The sequence below is a fragment of the Heloderma suspectum genome, chromosome 2 (assembly GCF_057233095.1).
Source record: "Heloderma suspectum isolate Gila_16-S chromosome 2, 16-S_ref, whole genome shotgun sequence".
NCBI classification, from domain to species: domain Eukaryota; kingdom Metazoa; phylum Chordata; class Lepidosauria; order Squamata; family Helodermatidae; genus Heloderma; species Heloderma suspectum.
Window position 1 is genome coordinate 91,097,245 of NC_139459.1, and position 24,721 is coordinate 91,121,965.

Consider the following 24,721-nt stretch of genomic DNA (forward strand, 5'->3'; position numbering starts at 1 on the left):
TTGTATTGTAGTAATTACTTGTCAATGAGTAAAGCAGTGTGCTTACAGCAAGCAGCCTTTTCCAACACGACACCTTTCAGATGTGTTGGACTACAACTCCCATCATCCCCAGTCAGCAGACCAATGACCACACTGGCTGGGGATTATCAGAGTTGTGGTCCCGCACATCTGGAGGGTGCCAGGTTGGGGAAGGCTCTCTTAGGAACTAGGATGTTTTCTAGGGACATGTCTTCAGGTATATAGCACAGCAGGTGCTAATTTATGTTAGTGTGTGTGTGTGTGTGTGTGTGTTTGATTGCCCTGTTAGAAATAACGAATGGATCTCTGAGGTGTAAAAAGAGATTACACACTACATAGAGCACAATTAAAGCTGACTGAGTGCTATTTCAAAACAGCAAAACTGAGCAAATTGCTCCTCATGTAGTAACTTCATGGTTATGTAGGTGTTTTGTGCCTGACCCAAATTACTAAATGTATTTCAGGCTTAAAATTATTTCATTAAATTAGGAGTTTGCTTTAGATACTAGATCTAATTCAATAATTTTTTTCCTCTCAACTTCCTATCTTGATACTATGCATAATGGGTCCCTGTGGCATCCTCTTGTAATAGGCATTGACAATGAAGTAATACTGTGTTATGTCTTAAATGTTATGGATTAAATCCAACATCATGGTAGCAGTAGTCTGCTAGCACAACCAGACTTTCTCCCTCTTTCCTACCCCCTTGCAGCTCTCTACACTGCCCAAAAATCTGCCTTAGAGAGTTTCCCAGCCCTCTGGAGCAGATTTTGAGGGCACACAGGGGGAGGAGGAAATCACCCCCTCCTGGTTCCACTGATGGAACTACTTCTGTCAGTGGAATGATACCATTGGATACAAACTTACATAACTATTTGTTACCTGAGGAGGCTGTTTTCTGTGTCTGTGTACGGTGAGACTATTTCAGTTTATTATTTAAGTTATTTAAGTGCAACCTTTTAAAATTCAAGGAGCCAAATTATAACTCTGTTCATTTCTTGATACAGTCCTTTACCATGTTAAGGAAGAAGATTGTTCATTATTGTGGCTTTGATCCGAAAAAACAAGCCAATGCAGCCTTCCTCATAGGCTGTTACACAGTAAGTGTTTTAATGTCTAACCTGAAGCTTGACAAGGCCCACAAGCCTGTGATTTTCTTTCAGTGTGGGAATCACATTTAGTGATCAAATGCCTTGAAGTTTATATGTGTTTGTCCACAAGACATGAAAAAGAATACATTAATATGATAAAGCTGCTCTACAGTTTTATTCATATGTTCGTTTTCTTTTATCGGAATGGTTTCTGTATAAACAGTCTGGACTTTCAAAGTTGGAAAGCTTAAAAAAAAGCTTTGGGGCAGTGGAAACGGAGTGGGCCCTGTTTGAGGGAACAGTGGTAAAAAAGAGAACAAGGGCGAAATCCCATTGGGATAGGTGGCCACCTCTGAACTTGGAGGCGACCCCCTATCCAATGCAGGGAGGGAAGGATGGGGTGGGAGCAAGGTATTTGTCTGTGAGCTACTTCTCCCCTGTCACCACCCCCCTTTCTGGTGCTGGTTATGCAGGGCAGTTTGCAGTGAATTCTAGGGCTCACTCATTTCATGCAGAGTAAGTAGCCATGCTCAACATATCTGTTCAGCACCCCTGCCCTACATGTATCCTGGTTTCCCTTGCAATGTGCGGAGCTGTTTCAGCAAGTGAGTCAATATGAAAGGGTTTACCTACTGAAGATAGAAAGCTTAAAAATGATTTTTCTAAACAATAATGGTGCCCAGTGGATTAGACACAAAGTTATTATACAAAATGGGGTTCAATGTGCTTGGGGATCCTCCATCTTAAAATGTCTGTTGTAATTTGATGTATGTTTGTGATGACCAATGGTTTTTAGCAGCAATGAGATTTGGAGCCATAATTATAATATAGAGCGGTATCCAACACAGTCCTTGCATTAGCGGGACGCAGTGCTAATGCAACGGGAAGCTAGTAAATCCTACAGCAATCTGAAACGAGCAAAACTCTTTTTTCTGGAATGAGGCAGGTCAGAGCTTGCAGAAGGGAGCTCTGCTGACCTGTCCCATTCTGGAAAGGTTTCAGTTTAAGCTAGCATGTGATAACTGTGGTACAGCATGGGTAGGATTCCTGTCCAAACAGCCATGCTATTCGTATCCTGTTACGCAGTCATCACACGTTGGCATGGACATGGTTCCTGCTTAGTCCTAACCACTTAGAGCAATAAACAGTATCCACACTAGAGTGTTGCTCAGTTGTGTCAAGATGCAGGAGAGGCTAGTGCTAGAAGAGGTGTGGACACAACTGTGTGTATTTCTGCCCCTAGGCAGAGCTACATTTGCAGCTGCTACATTGCAGTCTTGATTACAGCTTTCCTATGAACTGTTTAATGTTTGTTTGTTTTTGAGTTCCAACATTTAGTCAGTTGATTGAATTACCTGATTTAAAAACCTTTTGACCAAGTAAAAAGCTGCTGTCAATTAATTGGGAAATACATTTTTTAAAGTGTTAATTCTTATAAAAACTGCAGGTGGAAGATGTCATCTTAGAAGAGGCATTCCTTCTCCTCCTGCACATCTCTTCTAAGATGCTTTCTAAGATGCTTTCTAGAGGGGTAGCTGTGTTAGTCTGTTGGCAGTAAAAACAAAGAGCCTTCTGACACTTTAAAGACTAATACATTTATTAGGCATAAGCTTTCATGGACACAGTCCACTTCATCAGATGCATGAAGTGTTAACCCTAAATTGGCAGATTTATATACACATGCTTGGGATGTGGTGGGGAGATATAAGATGTGTTGTCAGAGGAAATTGAAATGCAATAAGTCATTGAAATTGAAATGCAGTAAGTACAGACCAAGATAATAACGTTAACAGTTGCCATTTACAAAATGTTGTTGGGTGATAACACAGACATCATTGCATTAGTGAACAGATTAACACATGTAGTGTGATTTTTTTGAAAACACACACACACACCTTTGTCCTTGTTCTAACCACAGAAAATAGAATTGAATCTCTTGGGTAGTATCCGATGCAACATGAGTGCTAGCGTAACTTACATTGCATTAGCGTAAGGGACCTCTAGCACAACACTAATACTCTTAGCTGGTATGATGGGTTTTGGGGGGAATCCCATTGCACCAGCTAATGCTATTAGAGGTTCCTTACACTAGCACAGCATAATTTTTGTTAGTAGTTGTGTCTCATTGGATACCGCCCTTTGATTATTTTTTTAAAATCATGCTGCATGTTTTAATCTATTCATCAATGCGATAATGTGTGATCACCCAATAACTTTTTGTGGCTGGCACCTGTTAAGGTAGTTATCACTGACTGTAGTTCTTGCATTTCAATTCTCTCTGACCTCACTATTTACAATCCCACATCAAGCATGTGTATATAAATCTACCAACTTGAGGTTAAGACTTCATGCATCTGATGAAGTGGACAGTGTTTATGAAAGCCTATGCTGTAAGAAAATTGTTGGAGATGTATCCAGTGGTGTCATTCCACTAGTGCAAATGACATTGTGATAGCAGATAACAAGTTCTGAACTATGTGCAAGGAAAGAATCCATCTAAAGTTCCACTTGTACAATGGGAAAAGGCAGCTGAGCTCTGCTAGTGCAGCATTTTCTTTCACTAACTGTACATTGGATTTAGGCCTTCATCTTTAAGGTGCCACAATACTTTCTGTTGTTTCTTCTAAGATAATGTCTGCTGCAACACGTCCATGTATCATCTCAAAACAAAAATTCTTCAAAATTATGTTTTTCATTTGCAAATATTAAATATTTAATCAGTTAATTGATGTTGCTGCCAAAATTGCCGTGATAGTTAATAGGAGTGAGGTTTATTTTTTCCAGCTACTGAGAATTAGCTCATCAGTGTGTGTGTGTGTGTGGGGGGGGTGTTTAAATACACAAGAGTCAATTTGTCTGCATTATTTATTTTTGAACTCTGGTATTCTGTGACTTGTCCTGTAGTATGGAAGTATTTCAGTTTTTCCATTTTGTGGAATTACATAGTGATAATTATTTCAAGAGGGAGTGGTGTATGCTTATTTGTAGTTAATGTGGAAATGTATCATATTATCCAGTGCTGAGCCACTGCTAGCTTAGAACTTGTGATAGCTGTAAAATCCTTGTATTTCTTGGCTGTCTCCACATTTGTCTTTTACTAGATGTTTATAGAGGACATTTTGAAAATCTTCAGTAGGATTGTAAGAGATATTAAACAAGATGTGTTGCTCTAGCTCTCTACTGAGTGTGGCTGTTCTGAATGCTTGTCTTTGTGTAGAGTTCTGTATGTACAGAGCTTTTAAAAAAATTTAAAATTGCAAGTTTGACATACTATTATGAATTACCATGACTAAAGAAGTATGAAATTAATACTTGTCCTGTGGCTATCACCAGAATGTTGATGCTTTCAAGCATGTTCTGTACTGGTTGGAGGACTAACATTAAAAGGATATTTTTACAATCAGTTAAGTTGGTGTTTACATTAGCCTTCTGATACTTTGATATCATTTCCCCCCCCCCCAAAGAAATTACACATTTGACATATGCCTTCATGAATGTATCAAATGCAGATTTTGTGTTGTTACTGAGGGGCTTTTGATCTCAGGATACACCTAACAGACAAGAATTATATATAATTATACAGGTTTCCACAGCATTGCACATTCAAAATCCCCGAGCACTATTGTCACAAGTTTTATTTTAGAAAAAAAGCAATTATGCATTCAGAATCATAATACTTGAAGGAAAATGAGGACATGATCCAGAGAAAGATACACCTTGAAGTTGGTGGGTCTTGAGTGTTAACTGGTTGGCTGGCTGGCTGGCTGGCTTCTGGATTGCATCCAGTGAAAACTGGATTTTCAAAGTGTGTATAATTCAAATTGCCACATGCAAACTTAAGCAAAGAAAGTAAGCCTCAAATTAAGAGAACTGGAGTACTGTTTATCATAGCCATATCTAGAATCTTTTCAGAAAATGCATTTTGAGGCACAGTGACCATGCTGGTTGCTCCTTCTTTCCATAAAGATTGTGAAGCATAATAATGAAAGGCATTTTAATTTTGTGTGTGTTTTCAGTCTTTGTAGGGGAGACATTTTCTTCCTGTTATTTCTTCCTGCCAGGTCCTTTGCTTTCTTGGCTCTTTCAATAAGTGTTTCAGAATGGATTATCCAAGTAATCATGTGTAATGTATCAAACTGGACTATATTAGGGACCTGAACTTTTGACACAAAAGCAAGAAGTCTTTCAAATGTGAAATAACCCAAGATAATTATCATCAAGGTTTTCTAATCCCTATATTCTATTAATGATCTGGATTTGATTTTGGGTATTTCGTTACTAATCATCTGAATATAACTGTGACATCTCTTATTTACCCACCTGTATCAAATGGCCCCAGTGTTGAGGTTCTGGAAAAGAATATAAAGAATGTTCAGCAACAGGGTAGAAGTGCTGTTCTAAAATAAGGTGTTATGGCTTTTATTTTGCTTAATTAAAAATTAATACGGGAACTTCATCTTATTTAAAAGGCAAAACTGTATTACCTTGAAGATGTTTGCAGTTCTTCATGTTAGCAAGCTAGAATAAAACTTTGAGTTGACCTCTGCCATGGGTACTTTTGATCCTCGCTAATATTTCAAGGATTAAGAGAGAATTTCATTTCCTCTGTCCCCATTTGTCTGTTCTAAATCAGAAATAGCTGCTGTGTGTTCTATCTTTCCACCTTGCCTTCTGCCTCTGTCTTGGCTGTTCCTTCCCAACCCTGCATTAACTTAGTAACAGTGTTTCTTTTTCTCAGGCTTGGCACTAATTATGTCCTTTTGGAGGGGCACCTTTCTTGGGTCCTACCCCCAAGAATTGCTGTAATTCAGGTCATCTTCTCCAGGACTCATCTCTGTGTACTTTATTTTCTCATCTTCCTTCAGGGTAAGCAGTTTCCTTCTTGTGGTCCCTTAAAAAAAAAAAAAAATCCTTCCTAGGTTCAATCTGCCAACATTTCTAGATGTAGTCTTGTTTTAGATGGAGCTGCTGAAGCAGGAACATCATCTCTGACATAGCATTCAAATATCTAACCTCTCTATTAGTAGTTTCAGTAGTAGCTGAAATTAAATAAACGGAAAAAATCAGTTTTAATTTCTAGGTTAATGCATGGGAAATAATGCCAGGGGTATGTTTCATGTGCACTGTGTCTAGGCATTGATAGCCTTTTCTTCATTTAAGAAAAAAAATGCCTGTCTTTTTCCAAATCGTATGTGGCTTGTGTTTTTGTTTGTTTGTTTCTTATAATGCTTTCTTCTTCATTGGATATATATTTCAGGTAGTGCTGTTGTGTGTCATTTTCCCAAGGGATGATATATTCCTATGTCCTTTATCCTTCACTAGGTCTCAAGATTTGCTTTCACCGTGCATAAATGAATTTCCCTTTTTATGCTAGTTTAGAATGCTTCTGTTGTGTTTAATTTGCAGTTGCGTTTGTACAGTGGCTTAGGATGCTGATTTCTGTTTAATTTTTTTCTGTCTTTCTCAGATAGCTTCTCTTCCCCCTCCCCTTTGTAAAACATGAAAAATGACATTGTTTTTAAAGCAACTGTAGAATACAGAGGACACACATAAGCCGAACACCAGCTGATCTTGGTTTCTTCTTTTTTCTAAAAAAAAACAAAAAACACTTTCCTTTCACAGATCTGTCTCTCTCACAGACTTAAATTATAAGCCAGCTTTTTTAACTTTAACTCAGATCCATTGCATATCCCCCTCCCCTCCCACAGAATATTGTATGACTGACTGGGGTTTAGAAATATTGGCTAAATATACCACTTGGGGCTGTTGCAGATGAACTGTTATCCAGCTGTTGACTGTGGTTAAGGGATCAAGGATGGCCCTTTCTTCTTGCACTTGAATCTGCTTGCCTTCATTCACAGTGGTTTTGCATCATATCTCCATCAACATTAAGGTTTATTAAGGTGAGCAGGGGAAATTCACACCCAAGCAGAGAAGGACTGGGGGAGGGAATGTGCAGTGCCATGGCCTAACTTTAATTCTTTAACTATGGTTGCAGTCAGCTAGCATTATGTCTGCAGTGGATCTTGGACTAAGATGAAAAAAATAACGTTCCTAATTTAATTGCTGTTGGTTGATGATAAATTATGAATGTGTAGAATTTCATTCCAGGTTGATGCAGCACCTTTTTTTAAAAACATAATCTGTTCTAAAGATTTGCAATGTTTTTACATGTTTGTATATAATTGTGGAAGTAGTAATTATTGTATAAGTGATAAAGTAGTTAGGCCAGCAAATGGCCTATGAGAATCCATTGCTAAAGCATTGTTGGAACCAAGTAGGTATGGACTCTATCAGTGCCTGGGAGGGACTGATAGAGCCTGTGTAATGTGTTATAAAAATTGGGATGAAATATCCTTGTGTTCTTAAGAATTTTTCTAAATAGAATAAGTAACATTATAGTAGATACCCAGCAGTTTAAAAAATGTAGAGGACTTCCAAGAAGATTATTACTGGAATATGAGTGAGTTTCTAGCTTTACCAGATTCCCCCCCACCCCAGCTCTACTTGATGATCTAATTTTTCAAATGCCAGACTACTACTTTTTATAACTAGGGCTCTCTACCTTCCTGTGAGAAACTGATTCCTTTCTCATAGAAGCAATAATAATTTATTTAAAACTGTAGGTACTGATAAACCAGAGCTTGGATTTTGTTTTTTACGTAGCTTGTACTTAAGCCCTTCTTTTAATAGAAATGTTAGCTGGCTTGATGAATAATATTAACTTCAAAGAAACCAGTACATTTGAGGATAGCTTCTGTCCAGCAAGTCTATTGTATTCGCCCAGCTTTGGAACGTCACAAAGGTTACTAGCTGCTTTGCGTGTCTCTAGGGAGAGAGAGTGAGACTGTGTCCTGCAAGTTATCTGCACATATCCAACCTGCCAAACGCAGCAGGATTCAGCAGCTGTTTTGTCTGTCTTGCCTCTGGCAAGGTAAGAGACATCTAACATGAATTCATACTCGGCCTACATTGTGCTGAAATATGAATGTGTGCTTATGTTCTTCCTGCACACAGGTGACTTGTGCTGGCTATGGAGACACTCAATGCGAAAGTGCTGTCCTGTGCACCTGCAAATATTACAGGTTGTGACATCCTTTATGGCAAATACAGCATGCTCAAGCCTTTAGCACCCTGGATGGATGAAAGAGCATCACTACGCAGAGGGAATGTAATAGAATGCTAATGACAGCTACCCCTCCTTCTCATGTTAAAGCGAGGTGGAGGAGGCAGTCTTGGGCAAATAGATCATGGTGGAAGGGGTGACCATCACTTCTTTTATTTGGATGGCTTTCAGAATGATGGGTCTCACATTAAAAATGTGTTTTTTCTCACTGCCCTCCCTTATATGCTGCCATTACAGCTTTCTTACCATAGAGATGGTCTTTGTCAGGAGATAGTGTTAATGTGTTGTAAAGAATACAATAACTTAGCATTCCCACACCCTCTGTCTTCACGCGCGCACGCATAATATGAATGCAGATCTGCCTGCACATTCTTGTAGTGGTATTTTATTTGTATATAGGATGGTCTTGTGTTGAGCATATTAACACTAACACTTGTAGCTAACATATTGGTGTAGTTTTTCACTGTAGAGCTTCTAAATTCTTGGGGGGCTGTTACACATTGACTGCATCAATGCACATGGCCAGTGAATCTCCCCTTCAAGTTTAACAGTAATAGCTTGTTGTACTGCCGCGTGTGTAGCATCTGTTCATCAAAACAGGAGGTGAATGTTCTTGAAACATGGCTTGCCTCCTCAAGCCATGTAATGGATAATTACCTTGTGTACAGCTATAGTGCCTTGGGAATGCTAATTGGATAATCAAGACTTGCAACTGCTGAATTATAATTTTAGCCTTTGTTTCACGTAGTAGGAGAACTCACTTGTTTGGGGAGACTGATTGCAAAATGATACCACCTAACATTTAGAATATTTTTTAACATTGAAATGTTTTTCTGGTTGAGATTTGATAGAAATCTACTCTTGCTCAAGTTTAATAAGGCATATATTTCCTGTTTTCATTTTTTAAGTGTGGCATATCTGTAAATTTTAAATTATAAATTAGTATGAAATAAGTGATATGACCATAGTCACACTTCATATCTTGTGCTGATGGGAATGGTTAAGATCACATTCCAGTGTGTATGTCTTTGACAAAGTTAGCTTTATGTTGCCAGAAATCTTTAGTTTACCACAAAGTAAATAATACAGATAGATAGATTCGATCAAAACCTTTCCCTTTCTATCAGATGCAGGCCGGCTGTGGCAGTCAGGTCCAGCAGATATATTGTGGATATGGTATGGTTTCCATGCAGGTGCTGTGCCACTTGGTAAATGCAGTTTTGGTGAAATGGTGTCCAATGGTCACCATGTAATTAGAAATCTAGGTGTAGTTGCTTACATGCTATAGAGTTGTTGTGCCTGAAAGGCCTGGCTGTACTGACCCTTTTAGTTAAAAACTCAGCAGCTTTGTGATTTTGAGCATTTCTTGGGCCAAATTTGTAGCTTGTGAAGAACATGTTAGAACACCTCTTTGAATAGGTATCTAGTTTTGAGTTGCCGTTCTACTGCAGTAACACTACTGGAGCTTGAAAAGTATTTACATATGTGTAATGGCTTGTTCTTTTGCTCCGTTTACCACATCACTGGCTTCATGGTGGCCACCATGTTACATTATACCAGCTGTCCCCCATCTGGTGCCCTCTAGATGTTTTTGTCTTCAACTTCCATATCCCTCTGCTACCATGGCTAATAGTCAGGAGTCCTGGGAGTTGTAGCCCAAAACATCTGGAGGACTCCAGGTTAGGGAAGGCTACATTATCCCTAGTCTGCTTCCCAGCCCTCTGCATCACTGCGTGCGTGTTATCCATTGTTCTGTTTTTTATCTTACTTGTGGTGGTGGCCAGGATACAGAAAATTTTATCTTGTACGTAACTTCTCAGAAGTACTATATGAATGTTTCTTCCCTCCCCCCCTCTCTTTCTGAAATAGATAATATATCTGAGAGAATCTCCAGAAACGGTATACAGGCATTTATTATCTGGAAATGTATCATATCTTCCTTTCAGGTAAATAAAAAGCATGTATTCAAATTTTCCATGTTTACACATTTCTTTGACATGATAAGGACACCGATCCCCTGACAGTTTGCTATTCCTACATCTTTTGATGTGACCTGTGAACCTCAGTACCATCAGCTCTTAAAACTACAACACCAACCCAAACCTCATCATTTTTGGATAGAGGTGAGGGAGTCCCATGCAGTTTGCTCTGAGAAAATGTGTAGAGGCCAGACTTTTTCACATTGCAGCTGAGTTGCTCACCCATAAAATATGGTAGAAAGCCCAGAGCAGGACTACCTGCCATTGTCCAGTAAAAATCTACGCAGCTTTATTTATCTAAAAACATGTATGCCCCTCCTAATCTCTGAGGAGTTCAGTGTGGCTTACAACAAAGTCAGTACTTCAGCAATTAAAAAAATTATTCCAATTTGCAACATTACAGAACACACAAGTAGCAGAAAATCCCTCAACAGCTATCCCAAAATTTAAGCTTTGTGTTTATATTAGCTAAATGCCTGTCATATGATGGGTGGGAGTGTCCTACACACAGAAATCTGGGTTGCATGACACAGCAGTCCAGCATGGCTTAAATTACCTACAGAGGCTGTTGCATTGTGCCGGACACTCAAGGGAGCCATTTTTGTATGGTGCCCATAGATACCCGGCTTGCCATGGCTTGTCATGTCGAGTGAACCCAGGTGGCAGGGGCTATTCGAAGGTTAGACAACCCTCAAATAATCTATGGCTTGTTCTAGGGTTATTTGAGGGTTGTCTAACCCTGAAACAACCCCTGCCACCTGGGTTCACTCAACATGACAAGCCACGGCAAGCCGGGTGCCTGCAAATGCCATGCAAAAATGGTGCCCGGCACAACATGACAGCCCCTGCAGCTTAGTTAAGCCATATGACATGCAAACAGCCCCAGAGAGACACAGTGAACCAGCCTGTTAATTCACTGTTGATAGAGGGCAGACCAGGTTAGCTTTCTATTGTTATAGGTGGCTGGTGGGTTATGCTGCCTCTGTAAAATGGTCTCCATTTGCAGCAATTGTTTTTTCCCATATGAGAGAATGACAGCTATTCACGTATGGGGTATTAAAGGATTGCAAACTCTTTGGAGCGGGGAACAATTAGTATCTCCATGGAGCCTTCACACACCTGGGGGTAGAGCCTGGACTTGGGTAGAGCCTGCAGCAGTAAGACATACAGCTATTGCATGTGTTTACAAGTTACTTGCCATCAGGCAGTACCAACCATATGTGATATGAGCCCCGAGTCCTCCAGATCACAACACAATCTAGGCCACAACTGTTTCACAGTCAGAAAGCAAGAAATTGCCTATCTGCAGAGCAATTAACTCAACAAACTGAGCCCAGCCACAGGCTGTGTCATACATGTAACAGTACATGGTCAAGGAATTAAGCATCTAGAAAACATGTACTCATTTTACAGCTGAGGAGCACTGAGGCTGACTACTCCTAAGACCTGTGAGTAAAATCCATAGCAGAGAACTCAATGCACACAGAGCATTCCAAAAAGTGAGCCAAGCATCCAGAACCTAGACTCACATAGGATGTGCCCCTGCCGTGGCTGCTACTGCCGCCATCCTCTCCTCTCCTCTCTGCTGCTGGGTGGTCTGGCTGTCTTGGTGGATGCAGAATGCTCCTACTCCACCATTGCTGGTCAGCCTGGGCCTCAGGCAGGCTAGTGCTGCAACTTGTGACTAGAGAGCTTTTGGGCAGCGGCCCAGGCTGTGTGTGAGCACCAGGACTGGGCTGGTGGCAATGGCAGACTCAAATTAGTGGAGTGAGCTAACAAGGCTCTTCTCTGGGATCTCTTTCTCCTTGCTGCTGATGCCCAAAGCACTGATCAAAAAGGGTAAGGACACAGTCCTATTTTGACCAGGCTCTGAGCTCATAGGGGAAGTAGACTGCAGCAATGGCACTTAAGTGTAACAGCAGGGCAGGAAAATCACATCCGGTCAGGTCAAGGCAAGGTCCAACAGGGGCAGAAGCAGTCAGAACCTTGGACAGGTCACTGTGAGAAAGCTGGCTGGAGAGTTCACAGAAGCTCAGGGGCATTAGGAAGTCTGGTCTGCCTAGTCCTGGTGTTGTCCCTGCCCCCTCTGAGGAGCTTTTGTACCCTTAAAGGGCCATAGGAGCCAATGGTTCTGCAGCCATTGGCTCCTATGGCATGGGGGTGACAGGAGACTGCTCTGGAAGTGGGTCTTCTGTATCTAAGGAGTCTGGTAAAGCCATGTCCTCTGGCCTGGAATGGAAGAACTCTGAGTGTGGGGGGGTGACTCCTTATGAAGCGTGCCCCCCATTGTCCCGCACGATGCTTGAGCATGAGTCAAGGCTAGGGAACCTGACCGAAACCAGCCACATGCAGCTTCTTCCCACCAGAGCAGGGAGGGAGGTGTAGTGAACCAATGACTGTGCATGGAGGCCATTTGGATTTCGCATCTATGCACATGGGCCCTTCCTCGCCCAGTATGCATGTGTGCATCATGCAGACGTGACAAATAAAACTTTAATGGGGATGGGGAGCAGGGAGAGGAAGCAAGTTTTCTCCTCAGTGAAGAGGGCAGATACCCCCAGACCAGTTCATTTCTCATTGGTTGGATGGCAGACTTAACATGAGAGCCAATAAAGGGGTGCATTTAAAGATGCTACAGGGTGGACGCTATGCCTGTCCTCTTTCCTGTTGCCTCCAGTAGCTGAGGTAAGGTACAGCTTTACACCTTCCCAATAGCTTTATTTAGGCATTCTTTCCAAGCAATTAACAATAATGGAGAGAGGGAGAGCAGGGGAGCTTGCATTATGTACATACAATCACGGTTCCAAATCACAGCAGAGGTCTGTGTGTATAAGGCATGCACCCACACATGCATCTCTCCACAGACATTCTTCCCCCTCAATGTGTGGACAGTGGAGGAGTGAGGCCTCTGGGCCCATCACTGCTCTCCTCTACATGATGGCCAGTTGTGTCAAGTGAATGTCTAAATACAGCTAGTGATGCCTGGATTGTTGCCCATTTACTTTGTCTCATGTTTGCAAGAGAGCCATTGAGGATTGAGCTAGCTACTCCCACCTGTAAAGTCCCATCCCTTCAGCTGTGCAGGACCATCCTGGGATCCATTTCCTGATGTGACATCAAGAGTCTGACAGAACCTTGAGAGCCAGCTCTGACTTACTTTAATTATGATTGGGCTGCTCTAGTTAAGTTCACAGATTTCCTAGGAAACCTTGCTTTGAGTCTTGATAATTAATCCAATGCTAGTAACTGTCTTACATTGATGACTTGAAAGTTTCTGGTGATATTGCAGAATAATAATATCATCCAGATTTAACTGAAAACCTTTCTCATCGCTATGAAAGTGGATTCAGTTTTCAGTTAGGTCTGAATATTTTAAAATGTATGTGAATAGTCATGTAGTAATTGAGAAATGTATGATCAATAATATACCTTCTTTAGTATAGTCACAATGTAATCCCACACATACCTACTTGGAAGTTAAGTCCCTTTGAGGTTAATGGAATGTACTTCCAGGTAAGTATGTATAGGATTGCAGCTGTAATAGACTTACAGTATTTGATGTACATATTAGTCTAGTTTATTTAGTTGATCAATGTGTTAGAAATAATATTCTGGAGGTAAATAAATTTACTCAGGCTGCAGTCCTGTGGTCAGTAGACAGTTTCCCAGGGGCCACAGGATTGATCAAAAACCCCTCCCTGAGGTCTTAGACGAAGCTCCAACTGCAGGGTTTTTTTTTCCAGTTTAGGAGCCCCACTCCTGGCTCCACCCAGCCAGTGCAGGCAGAGGTATCTGTGGTGTCACCCTCTATAGCAGGTGAAGGCAACCTCTGGTCTGTGGGCCTCATCCAACCCATGGCTTTGCCCAGTCAGCTTGCGGAGGGTTGGCACCTTCCGCAGGCCCCTCCCCAAGCCCCGGGCCCTGGGCTGAGGTGAAGAATCCTCTTATCTCTGATCAGAGATAACAGGGGGAATCTCTTTGATCTTGCCAAACAGAGATCGGAGATAACAAGAGGATGTTCCCACACTCTGCAGGGGCTTGCAGGACTGGGTCCCTTCCCACTCCACTCATGCCCCGATTGGCACTCAAAGCAGGGCAGGAAGGAGGTGCTCAATTTGGCTGGGGTTTGCCGGACTGGGGACTAAGCCCCCTCCTCCCTCCAGCGATCCTGCAATAGCCAGTATTGCTTCTGCTTTGCTGCTGTTAGCAATGTGAAAGCAGCAATGCCAATCAAGGCTTCCAGGAGGAGAAGGAAGCTGAAGTCTCTTCCAGTTCCCAGTGACCCCAGAGCAGCTGGGACTGCTGCTAATGGTGGTGCAAAATCAGCAATGCCCAGTGGACTCCCCCTCAGTGACCCTCAAAAGAGCTTCCCCTGCCACACACAAATCGTGTGTGTATGTGCGAACACATGGCCCCCAAGCAGTGCCCAATGCAGCCTTCAGGGCCAAAATGGTTGTTCATGCCTGGTCTACAATGACACTCACCAGCCCTCCAGGGTTTCAAACTGGGTCTTTTCCACCTGGAGATCCTTGAATCTGGGCTCTTCTGCTGCATCCCCAGTAGTTTGGTGTAAGATTCTAGAAAAGCAATAACTATATGCTACAACACTGGAGAACTGTTAAGTGCCCTTTTAATTCACATATAAATATTTGGTTTATAGAAAACACTGAATAGAGTGTATTGTAGCCAGATTAGGAAGCGTAAACTATTTTGCTTAGGAAACTGCAAATTACTCCAACTTTCAAAATAAGTTCAGATATGTGTGCCTTGCAGGGATGCTGCATTTGGTACTTGCAGTTTTCATCTGACGCTGCTTGACTGTTTTCATGCTATCAATAAGGTTAGTAGAACACATTCCTTGTTTGTCTGATCTGGAAGCCTGTACTTCATTCAAAACCCTATGGAACTCCAAACAACTTTAAATTTAAAATGCTACTCTTTGAAAGACTGGAGAGTGAAGAAGGAGTAAAATAAGCCAAATCAAATTATAAGTTGGATGTGAGGGTGCCTTGCAAGATCAGGAAAGTACTTCTATGCATGCAGGAAGATCCCCCCTCCAGATTTCACCTACTACTCTTGCTGCAGCCCCTCCCCTCCCTTCCCCCATTCTCCATCCCATACTACTCCAGAGGATTCTATGCCTAGGGATGGTGTGAGAGTCCAAGGAGGGGGTGGAGTCCCATGAACTCTTCCCCCTGACCACCCAGACCCTGCTCACCAGGCTGTGGGGGGCTTGCTCGCTTGCTTGGTGGGAAGCGCTGCGAGGCTGTCTGTCGCCTTACCAAGTCATTATTGTGTGCAGAAATTGCAGCTTGGTTACTTCCGCAAATCTAATGCTGCATCTACAGCTGCCTTAAAGGGGTGATGACTCAACATTACAGGTTTAAAGGGCTCATGCAGGTGGGTGGCAGCGGCTCATCCATCACCTGATAGGACCGGATGGAGATGAGTTGGTCCATCCCTACCTATGACCTTCAAGAGTTGATTTTCGTTGGCCAGTAGATCGAAGTGTCCCCCACCCGCTCCATCCAGATGTCCCCCATTTCACAGGCCAGTAGATCCAGATGTCCTCCCATGCTCCATTCAGATGTCCTACCCCCCATGTCCCATCCCATACTGTTCCAGAGGGTCCTATGGCCTTCAAGTTGATTTTCCCTGGCCAGTAGATTGAGATGTCTGTCTTTATTAGACTGCAGTGAGGAGGGAAAGCTCTGTGGGAGCAGAGCTCTGCTCATGTTTCCCTGGATCTACTTTATTGATCTGTAAACAAAAGCATTTCCATAGTGCTTTTTGAGTATTCAAAGTGCCTCATGTATGATATGTCACATATGTGTAATGCATTATATATAAGTAAAGTTTTAGTTCAGACACGAAACCTTGTATACTGATGACTGGAAAATGCCACATCCTGAAAGAACATGTTTATTGTTGATTCTACAAGGCTTCTTCATGTTTAGCTCTCTCTGTCTTATGGATTTTAGGCTTTGCAATATGGCTTCCTTGATTTCAATACATTTGATGTAGATGAATATGAGCATTATGAGGTAAATACCATTCTCTTTACTGGTTACTATTTATAATTACTGCTGAGACTGTCTTTGCATAAAATTGGCATGCATTACTTATAGCTCTTGATTTTTTCTGTTTTCAAGATAGTCTATATCTAAATATGTGGAGTCAAGGAAAGTAAGGTAAATAACAAAAAGATGTTTCAATACACTTAAGGCTGTCGCATGACAGTGTGAGAGCATGTGGTCTATAATCCAGATGAAATTGGAATTACACATTCTTATACTGCAAAACCTTACATCAGCATTCCTTGTCATCTTCACTTTGTTCACTGAAGCAAATATGATTAATGCCAGGGCTTTTCAGGGGTAAAGTGAACAGTTACTTTGGTTTTTTTGACAGAGGGCAGAAAACGGAGACTTTAACTGGATAATACCTCGAAAATTCATTGCCTTCAGTGGACCTCACTCAAGAAGTAGAATTGAAAATGGTATGTTTAAAAGACAAAAGGGGTGTGGAACAGAAAGAGTATATTTTTTAAAATTAATTAATTAATTTCATTTCTATACCGCCCAATAGCCGAAGCTCTCTGGGCGGTTCACAAAAATTAAAACCAAACGGCACACAATAAAACAATTTAAAATATATAGAACATTAAAACCACAATATAACAATACATCCAGAATAAAACGTAGCAGCAGTGCAGGAATTTAAAGTACAGATTTAAAACAGCGAAGCTAAAAGTCTGGAAAGCTAAAATGCTAAAATACCCCGGAAAATAAAAAGGTCTTCACCTGGCGCCAAAAGGAATACAATGTAGGTGCCAGGCAAACTTCACTAGGGAGCTCATTCCACAGCCGGGGTGCCACAGCAGAAAAAGCCCTCCTCCTAGTAGCCACCCACCTCACTTCCTTTGGCAGGTGCTTGCGGAGAAGGGCCGCTTATATGGCTGCTTGTCATTGCTTATTGGGTTACCAGCTGTACAAATAAACTTTAACAAACAAAAACATGTACAGGTATGGTTACTTGTTTTTGGTGGTGTGCTTGTTACTGACCTGGTTCACACATCACAAAAGTTGTGAGTGAAGAAGCAGTTCTCACCACCTGATAGTTCCTGCTACAGCTGGGCGGAGCGAAATAATGTTGATCATGACATCCAAACTGAATATTCTGATTTGTTAGGGGAGAGACAACCTAGAGTTGTAACCCATGGTTTGTTCTTGGGTTACAGCTCTTGGTTGTCTGACCCCCAGCAACCCACATCTTGATCAGCAACCCCAAGAGCATCCCTGGGTGGTTTAATTCAGTGGGAGCGGGTGGGCAGGAGCCAGCATACTTGCTCGCCCCTGCTCCTTTATGACTATCCATGGTTTAAACAACCCATGGGTAGTCATGACATGTGAACCAAGTATGTTCTGCACTGCCATGAATATTTTTTCTTCATTTCTTTCCTTCCAGGTTATCCACATCATGCCCCTGAGGCCTATTTTCCCTACTTCAGAAGACATAATGTTACCACTATAATCCGCCTGAACAAGAGAGTGTACGATGCAAGAAGATTTAGAGATGGAGGCTTTGAACATTATGATCTCTTCTTTGCTGATGGAAGTATACCTAGTGATACTATCGTCAAAACATTTCTAAATATTTGTGAAAATGCTGAAGGGGCTATAGCAGTTCATTGCAAAGGTATAGAAATGATGAGATGAAACCCGTAATGTGATGTCTAAACTTATTTTAATAGTTTTTATAACTTGCATTATCAACCTCTGTGCATTCATCAGACTTGGCTACTTAAGTATTGCCTCAGGCTGCATTTTTAAACAATTTGACCAACATTACTCCAGTTTCTCTTTAAAAAGTGAAGCTATTTGAAGTGGGATGATACTTAGTTTTTTTCACCATTATAACACTGGAGGCATGCATTTCTTCCATCTCATCGCCAACTGCTGTGGGTTCTTGCTAGGTTAATACTGTTGGGGTTTTTGCCAAGTTCCATGTGGAAGCTTGCTTAATCAAACATGGTTTAGGTCAAGCTTCAGAAATGTAAGCAGCAGGCCTCTAATTGAAGTACTTAAAACCTCTGTTCCAGTGGACTCCACTCTACGGTAATAAGCATGTTCAGTCGAAGTGACCTGCAGAAATAGGTAGTAAGCTATTGTTGTTGTTGTTATTCTTTTGATTTTTTAGACATCTTTCTCAAAAGCAAGGCAACTTACAACATACATTTTATGTTTATACATTTATACATTTATGTTTATACATTTTACATACAAAATGTAAACACTTAAAAATGTAACTCCTAATTTCCACTAAAACACAACCACTCCATAAGTTAAAAGAGCAGATACAGGCAAACCCCATCATAGATCAACCAAGAGATATGTATAGCTAAAAACCTTTCTTTTTAAAGCTAATATTCTTGGTTTTCACTGGTTTTCCTCTTCTTTCTGTAGCTCACCTATACCTTACATAATCTGCTGTGGAGGGTGGGGGGACCAGTTTCTGGGACAGTGTGGGAGGTTGCAAGGGGCGCAGCAGGAGAAAGGGGGAACCAAGAAGAACCACATCCCTCCATTTATGGAAGCCTCCACTAGATTAAAGAGCCTTCCGAGAACGGAAGGACACTGTTGGATGCAACCCATTGTATGTAACAAGTACATTAATTTCTTTATTTATAATATTTCTTGGCCACCTTTCAGGGCACAGGAGCCCTCCCAAAACTGTGTACAACAATAAAATTAATATAATACAAACTGATGCAGTAATAAAAATAGCAAACATGAAAAAAATGCAACAGATCCCTGCATAAGACAAAATCTGCGACACACAATTGCAGCTACAACCCAGTCTGATAAAACATAATCGGGGGAAGGCCAAAGTAAACAGGTTTTCATGGCCTTCCTAAAAGCCTGCAACTTATGGGGCTTAGTGGACTCCCAATGGCAATGCATTCCAGCCAGAGGTGTGGTGCCACTGACGAAAAGGCCCTCTTCCATGTACATACCCATCTAAGGTCAAAGGTGGGCAAGTGAGAAAGGCCTCTGTAGCATATCCACCCTATCCCCACATGTGATTATTATCACCACTCTTCATAAAAATCTCCACAGCATCAGGTACAACTTCTAACTCTAGAATTCTCGATACCTTATATTCTCTCAACTTCTTCCTTCAGGGAAAACCAGAGAGTGAGTGTGTGAGGAAGGGATACAACCATAATAACCTCAGAATCCACTACAGAAGTGTTTTTCTCCTGCTGCTGAGAAAAACCTCTTTTCGTTTACAAACCTTTGAAACTGTCACTGTCACCACTCTCCTCTTACCTAGGAGGGAACCTTCAGTTTCTTTCTGTCTCCCTCCCTCTCTCTCTGTATATTGTGACTGTAGCTTATTAAGTTTTTATATTCATCAATCTTTTCTCCTGTTAATAATGAGACCGAGAATGATGTGGTTTGTATTAACAAAATAAAAAGTAACCTTTATTTACAAAGGATAAAATGTTTCAAGTTAGTTGGTGTAACCTGTGGTAAAGAATTGTTGTTTCACATTTTTATTAAATCCTTGCCTACTCTACCCCATCTAATAATAGTCTTTAGAATAATAATTAAACCTCCCTCCACCTCCCAGGGAATCTAGCCACCCCCAAAGCTGGAGCCCAGAATCCTTCCTAACCCTCAAGCCACCAAACTCTATTTAACACTCAAGATGAACCCAGCTGCTGTTATTCTCCCTCCCTCCCAATGGTAAAAACCCACAGCCAGTCAGGAGAAAGTATTTAAATTCTGAACATTCCAATTTCCGCCTCCCACCTACTTACCAAGGTCTTAAAGAGACAAAACATGTTATAATACATCAAGCATGCAAACATACATTATGATAGGAAAGGAAAGGTTCCTCCTGTGCAAGCACCGAGTCATTGCTGACTCCTAGAGGGACGCCGCTTTTGTTGGCGTTTTCATGGCAGACTATAGTGGGGTGGTTTGCCATTGCCTCCCCCAGTCATGACTACCTTTCCCCCAGCAAGCTGGGTACTCATTTTACCGACCTCAGAAGGATGGAAGGCTGAGTTGACCTGAGTGTCAGGGTGGACACTGAGCCCATAGAATCCCAGAGTAGTTCTGATTCTGAGGAAGAGCAGTCACTCCTGGGAGAGGAGCACGCTCCTCTTTCCCAGGACCAACAGCTGATGGAGATTCCTCCCACCAGCATTCCTAGTTTAGTTAGCAGTCCAGGGAGTGACCAAGCACAGATAGCAGACTTGGTGGATGCGCGACGCAGACGCAGAGAGCGGCGCCAGATGGAGGGCGCGGAAAGGAGGCGAAGTGCCAGGTTGGCGCGCAAACAACGGCTGCGCCCAGAGGCTCCAAGGGAAAAGGGGAGGGACTCTCCCTAGTCCTTAAGTTCAGGGGTCTGCCAGTAATTCCATTTCAAACGGGGACCAACTGTTCCAACTTAGGGCATAGGTACTGTGCTGCTCAGATCTAGTTGCAAATGGTATAGTTGTTAAGTTGTAAAAGAAGAATAAAGCTTTGAAAGGAATCCCTTTGTCTGTGTCTGGACTTAGCTACTGGATTAGACTGAGAGAGCCCTCCAAGGAGCCCTTGACACTGAGCTGGCTACCTGACACCCGGCTTCTGCTGGGATCAAACTCGGGTCGTGGGGAGAGTTTCGGTTGCAATACTGCCGCCTACCACTCTGCGCCACACGAGGCTCCCATTATAATAGACAAACCATGAAACAATATACCATTTCATCACAGCCTCCCTTGTTGATCTTAAAGTGAAAACAGGGTGAAGCATGAGTGAAGGTGGTCCTGCAAGTAATTTGTTCCCAAACCATTTAAAGCTTTAAAGGTCAAAACCAGCACTTTAAATTGGACTTGGAAGCACATTGGTAACAAGTACAGCTGGAGAAATATAGGTCTTATATGACTGCCTTGCCCCCACCAAAGTTTGAGCAGCTGCATTCTGAAACAGCTGAGGTTTCCAGACTGTCCTCAATGGCAGCCCCACGTATACAGCACGTTACAGTGCCTGAACATCACTAGTGTATAGATAAATGAGGTAAGGTCTGTCCTTTCAAGATAGAGCCACAGCTGGCATACTAGATTAAGCTGGTAAAACATACTCCTGGACACTACAGCCACCTGGGCTTCCCCAGTTAGCACAGAGTCCAAGAGGACTATGCACTTGTTTTTTTAAGTGATGTGCAATCTCATCTAAGACCAGTTGTAAACCTCCATCCAAGACCAGTTGTAAACCTCCATCCAGAGTACTTGGTTTACCAACCCACAGTACCTTTGTCTTGTCTGGATTAAGTCTCATCTTGTTTACCCTCATCCAACCCAAGCAGCCTCCAGACACTGACTCAAAAGTTCAAGAGCCTCCCTGAGATGTGTAAATGGAAAGGAGAGATGTAGCTGAGTGTCATCCACACACTGATGACACTTCAGCCCAAACCTCCTGATGACTTCCCTGAATGGTTTCATGTAGATGTTAAAAAGCATGGGGGACAGAGGGAACCTTGTAGGCTGATGGCCATGGGGTGGAACAGAAGTCCTCCAGTACCACTTTCTGAGACTGCTCCTCCAGGAAAGACCGGAACCATTTTAACATCATGTTTCCTAAGTCCAGATCAGATAAACGATTCAGAAGAATACCATGGTTGATGGTATCAAAAGTTGCTGAGAGGTCCAGAAGAACCAACAGGATTGCACTCCCCTAATACCTAAAATGGAATGCATGCTAAACAATACAAATATGGGATTACAAATTTAATGGACTGCTATCCATTAAATTAATAACTTACATAAAATTGTTTCTGAGATGCAGAAGCAGTTTAGAGGCAAGATAGCTGAAAACTGAGGAGTCTTAACCAAACATAGAACAGATAGCGCTCCCACCTCGGACTCGGGAATCCATGTTCCCCACGTCCTCTGCCTCACAGCAGGCATGGAGAGAACTGCACCAGCTGAGAGGAGGTAGAGGTAGCGTTTCCATGAGTGGGGTGGGAGGGCACTGGAGAGGCTGGCTTATGCATTATCCATAGGTCTCTCCAGCCTCCCTCTCCCCCCCCTGCAGTGCCCCAGATAGATGGGGGAAAAGCCTGTCTAGCTAAAATGCAGCACCAGAGGCACAGCAGAGGTGAGACTCACCTCCGCTGCTCCTCCTGCTACAGTTCCTGCCCCCCAAACGTGGCCTGACATGCTGGGAAGGCCAGATCTAAGGTATGTGGGACCCAAATTGTTTAGTAGTAGAGGCAACATAAAACAATTTTAGGGTTTACTCTGCTGCTGTTAAAACTTGAATGAGGGACTGCCTACAAATGCCTGAATAAGAATGGATTTTCCGGTGTTTTGTACAGCTGGTCTTGGCAGAACTGGCACACTTATAGCCTGTTATATTATGAAGCATTACAGGATGACTGCTGCTGAAACTATTGCTTGGATTAGAATATGCAGACCTGGCTCTGTGATTGGATCACAGCAGCACTTCTTGTTAGAGTAAGTAGACCTTTAAACACACATCTTTAGATAAATGATTCAGTACTGAAATGACTAATTATTCATGTTCTCTCTCTAGGTCTTGGCTTCACACACACTTCTAGTGGCCATCGTCCTTTCTGGAATATTTTTGGCTGTGTGTGTCTCACTGCTTAGATTAGGGGTGAGCTATTTGTGGCCCTCCATATGTTGTTAGACTCCAATTCCCATCAGCCCTAGCCAGCATAGCCAGTGATGATGGGTGCAGTCCAACAACATCTGTAGGGCCACAAATTGCCTGCATCTCGCTTAGATGGACTGCTTCTGCTGCTTTCTGCTTTACAGATCAGAATGAGATCAGAAGCTGTGGTACAAACAACCTACAAACCGTATCTGGTCCGAGCTGCATGTCTCTTGACTCTTTCCACCCTATCAGCAATATTCAGTGGCTGAATGTGCTTTACTGACTTAGGGCGCAGTCCTATAGTCACTAGACCACCATAGGATAGTTTGGTTTCCAGGAACTGCCTCCCCACCCCTCCTCCACTGCCTCGGCAGTGCGGATTGTCTCTGGGCTTTACTCTCAGAAGAGTAGCACAGAGTGGGGCAAAAAGGGGCATTCCCAGGGGCGGGGAGTGAAGAAGTGCCAGTACGAGCTTCTTATGCATCGTTCAGCCTCCTCCCCCCGCTCCGAAGTCCCTTGGCCAGACAGCTGAAATTGGCCATCTAGCCACAAATGCAGGGCAGCCAGAGCACAGAGGAGAAGATCCCCTCCACACTTCGCCTGCTCTACGTTGGATAGGCGGTCGCTTATGAGTTTGGAGGCGGCCACCTATCCCCATAAGATTGCTTCCTCTGGCTGTAGACACTGAGCCTGTGTGGTTGCATATGTATCATTCTACCTGGTCTGTTGCACTCACTAAGACCATCAGACTGATAGGAATCTTGTCACTGATCACCTTGAAAACATGTCTGATTATTCTAAACCAAAAAGAAAACTATCTGAAATGTTTCTCTCCCAGCTTTTAGTAAAACATCCAAGGATGGAATTAAAGTATTTAGCATCATTTTTAATCAGCGTGGGTTGCATTGACTGTGCTCTTCTGTTCATGGAAGGGTTTTTGATCCAGTGGAGGCCTCTTGTAATGGAAGGGATGGTAGCCCTCAATGCTACTTCCCATACCATTCCAGAGACCCTTCCTTCCAATCTTTAGGAGCTAATTTTGGAGGGGGAATGGGTTTGCAGTTTGGAGGGGGATTGGCAAAAATTACTTCCTTCTCCGTGAATGGAGGCCTCTGTTGGATTGAAAGCCCTTCCGCAAGTCGAAAGGCAGGCACAGCTGAATGCAATCCAATAGATATATTACATGACTTCTTGAGACCATTTTGTGCCACAGTTGAGGTTGCGCCTGGGTGAGCACACCTGTTACTGCAACCTAGTTAAGCTATTTGATGGATTATAAATGTAGTCATAAATTAACTGCTGATTTCTAACACCCTTTTCTCTCCATAATAGGAAACAGTCAGAACTTTGGATGGAAGGCGACATTTTCCGTTCAAAGCTAAGGAAGACCCAAAACTGTGTTGTTACAAAAATTCTTTCGGGAGTAGATGACATTTCAATTAATGATTCCAAAAATCAGAGTGGCAGCAGGAAAGATTCTGAACCGGTAATCATCCGAATGTTGTGCTGTTGTAAATCTTAGAACGTTGCTTAAAAAAAAAGAAAAGTGGGTATAATAAAGCAAAAGTGGCTGGATTCTTTTTGTATGCTTTTCTGAATTCCTATTCTTAATAACATTCCAAGAGTAGGGGGAGATATGCAACAAATGAGCAAGATGAAAAGACATTCTTCAGGTGAGGTATGGGCAGAAGGGTTATACATAAGTATTTTGGCTGAAATGCCTTTCTCTGCTGCTGTGTTTTTGTTCTATATCCCATCTCATCCTGGTGGTTTGACACCTACATTAACAACTTAAATAAAAGAGGACACTAAAATATTGTAAACTGTTTAATA

General features: G+C 42.3%; 1 protein-coding gene across 18 annotated transcripts in view; it reads left to right on the forward strand.

Annotated features, from left to right (window-relative positions):
* CDC14B (cell division cycle 14B) overlaps nucleotides 1–24,721 on the forward strand; it is a 59,221-nt gene that overhangs the window by 20,127 nt on the left and 14,373 nt on the right. For all 18 annotated transcript variants that reach the window (XR_014787735.1, XR_014787738.1, XR_014787734.1 and 15 more), the window contains 8 exons: nucleotides 1,026–1,118; nucleotides 10,105–10,181; nucleotides 14,988–15,054; nucleotides 16,196–16,258; nucleotides 16,626–16,713; nucleotides 17,682–17,912; nucleotides 22,587–22,725; nucleotides 24,221–24,374. Coding sequence is in view for 12 of the 18 variants with exons in the window: in XM_084834088.1 (XP_084690214.1) it covers nucleotides 1,026–1,118; nucleotides 10,105–10,181; nucleotides 14,988–15,054; nucleotides 16,196–16,258; nucleotides 16,626–16,713; nucleotides 17,682–17,912; nucleotides 22,587–22,725; nucleotides 24,221–24,374 (912 nt within the window). In the remaining 6 variants the exon portion in view is untranslated. The remainder of the gene's footprint in view (nucleotides 1–1,025; nucleotides 1,119–10,104; nucleotides 10,182–14,987; nucleotides 15,055–16,195; nucleotides 16,259–16,625; nucleotides 16,714–17,681; nucleotides 17,913–22,586; nucleotides 22,726–24,220; nucleotides 24,375–24,721) is intronic.